The sequence below is a fragment of the Eptatretus burgeri genome, chromosome 12 (genome assembly GCF_056783735.1).
Source record: "Eptatretus burgeri isolate ZD-2024b chromosome 12, Ebu_testis_v1, whole genome shotgun sequence".
In the NCBI taxonomy this organism is placed as follows: Eukaryota; Metazoa; Chordata; class Myxini; order Myxiniformes; family Myxinidae; genus Eptatretus; species Eptatretus burgeri.
In genome coordinates, this window is record NC_140972.1 from 16,911,884 (window position 1) to 16,914,383 (window position 2,500).

Below are 2,500 nucleotides of genomic sequence, written 5' to 3' on the forward strand. Positions count from 1 at the left end.
GAATCACCACTGGTTTTTCTTCTTTCTGCTCACCTCGAAGACCGACTGCTCATCCAGCAGATCGTGCCTCGACACCCGTCGTTTCGCTCTTGCCTTCCCGGCGCATGCTCACCTCGAAGCCCGACTGCTTAACCAGCAGTTCGCGCCTCGACACCCGTCGTTTCTCTTGCCTTCCCGGCGCACGCTCACCTCGAAGCCCAACTGCTCAACTCCGTCCTCTCAGTTTCTTACCACTTTTTCTTTTTGGGGCGCGCCCCTTTACGAAGCCGACAAACTCCTCCCCTTTGTTTCACTTCCTTTTCAAGGCCACTCCCCCTCTCAGCGCGCTGGGCGGAGTCTCGCCCGGAGAGAGGAAGGAAGAAGGATCTCTTGATCCACCACCACTGCACAAACAAATAACAGCCTCTTACACCTCCCGACACACATGTAACGTCCATTTTACCGAACAGCCTGACGAAACATGCATTTAATGGGGAATCTGAGCTAATCCTATATTTAGTAGCATAAGAAGTGCCATTTCCGTAACAATATATATATATATATATATATATATATATATATATATATATATATATATATATATATATATGTATACATACAGTATGTGCATATATATATATATATATATATATATATATATATATATATATACATACATATATATACATATATATATATATTGGTCGTCGACAGCTGAACACTGAGGCGAATATATATAAATAAATAAAGTAGTAGTGCGTGTTTGTTTGGGCTCTTGTAACTCGAGAACTACGCGTCCCAGAGCAAAACTAAAGGCATTTTCGGAATCAGCACGTCTGAGGTACTGCAGCACACTTTCAATGTATAAAAAACCCCCAAAAAAAACATTCGTCTTTTTTTTTGGCAGTTTCAATTTTTCTGCCGCAATTGATTGATTTTCCGCGTCGCAACTTTTTTATTCACAACCTGATTAAAATAAGACAAAGACAGACGAGTGGATGACAGACCAGTGAACGTTTGCAAAGTTTCTGATCAAAATTTGACTTCCTGATTTTAGATGTCCCAAAAAAGGAAGAGTTCCATTGATCCCAAGACAGCTGCAGCTAAGTGAAAACACACAAAGAGACAACAGGAGACTGAAGAGGAGTAAGATGCCAGGATAAATGAACAGCAAAGCGGCAACAGCAGCAGCGACAAAATGAGACTGAGGAAGAGTTTGATGCAAAACTTGAAGCAATGCGTCACCGCACTGCAGAAGCACGAGCACTGGCCCAGGCACAAGAGCACAACAATGCCAACAGGGTGGCATTCACGTATGACCCGGCTGACTCAAGAACTCATGCAGACATCGGCCGAATGGACCAAGTCTGCACCCACTGCTCTGCTTACAAGTTCAACGAAGAGACCAAGGGTGTGTGCTGCAGCGATGGCAAGGTCGTCCTTGAGCCTTCTCCTGCCCTTCCTCCCTTGCTGAAGGAACTTCTCTCAGGCGAAGGTCCCCTCAGCAAGCACTTCCTTGACAACATTTGGACGTATAATGGCAGCTTTGCAATGATGAGCTTCAGGCACAAAGGAGCTGAAGTCCAGGGCTGGAACCCGAGCTTCCGGATTAAAGGTCAAGTGTTCCACCGCATTGGCAGCTTGCTCTCGCCTGAAGAGGGCCAGCCAAAGTTCCTACAGGTCTACTTCCTGGACTCACACGCCAAGGAGCTGGCTGCCAGAAACCACAGTGGCCTCAAACCACACATCCTTGAGATGCTCACAAAGTGGCTTCACGAGAATAACCATCTGGTCCGTGAGCTCAAGACTGCAAGAGAAGAACTTGCAGAAGGAGGCAACTCTGAAGAGCACCAGATCATCATCAGAGAGAACAAGTGACCACAAGGAGAGCACACACACGTCACTACAACGCCCAGTCTGCACCAGAAGTCACCATCCTAATGGACAATGAGCCAACAGAACCCAGAAACATTGTCCTCAGACTTCATGATGGGGCACGTAAAAGGATCAGTGAGCTGCATGCATCTTATGATGCACTCCAGTATCCCATAGTGTTCCCATATAGAACAGATGGCTACAGCATCCATCTGGTGGCCAGGACTGCTACTGGACAGGAGGGACGAAAACTCACACAGCTGCAGTACTACAGCTACCACATCATGGTGTGAGAGGGCAACCACATACTGCAGATGCAATGACTCTTTCAGTAGTTTCTGGTCGATGTCTACTGCAAGATCGAGACAGAGCGACTGGGCTTTATCCGCCGGGAGCAAAATAACTTGCTTGCTGATAACTACGACAGCCTCCGTGACAGCCTCATGGCCAGCGATGGTGACCCTCACAATGTTGGACAAAGGGTGGTCCTTCCAGCAACATACACTGGTGGGCCAAAGTGGATGCATGAGAACCAGAGTGATGCCATGGCCTATGTGCATCGCATGGGAAGGCCTGACTTCTTCATCACGATGACCACAAATCCCAAATGGACCGAGGTCCAGGAAAACCTCCTGCCAGGACAAGA

At 47.2% G+C, this 2,500-nt stretch overlaps 2 protein-coding genes across 10 annotated transcripts in view; one reads left to right on the forward strand and one right to left on the reverse strand.

Annotated features, from left to right (window-relative positions):
* LOC147015168 (uncharacterized) overlaps nt 1-2,500 on the forward strand; it is a 126,892-nt gene that overhangs the window by 13,053 nt on the left and 111,339 nt on the right. The gene's annotated exons all lie outside the window — the stretch shown is intronic.
* Nucleotides 1-2,500, reverse strand: part of SMC5 (structural maintenance of chromosomes 5) — a 166,685-nt gene that overhangs the window by 6,878 nt on the left and 157,307 nt on the right. For 4 of the 5 annotated variants that reach the window (XM_085849692.1, XM_085849693.1, XM_085849696.1 and 1 more), the window contains one exon: nt 1-383. This exon is cut by the window's left edge. The exons of the other annotated variant lie outside the window; for it this stretch is intronic. In XM_085849692.1, the coding sequence (XP_085705818.1) occupies nt 228-383 (156 nt within the window). In that variant the 3' untranslated portion in view covers nt 1-227. The remainder of the gene's footprint in view (nt 384-2,500) is intronic. 5 annotated transcript variants of the gene reach the window in all.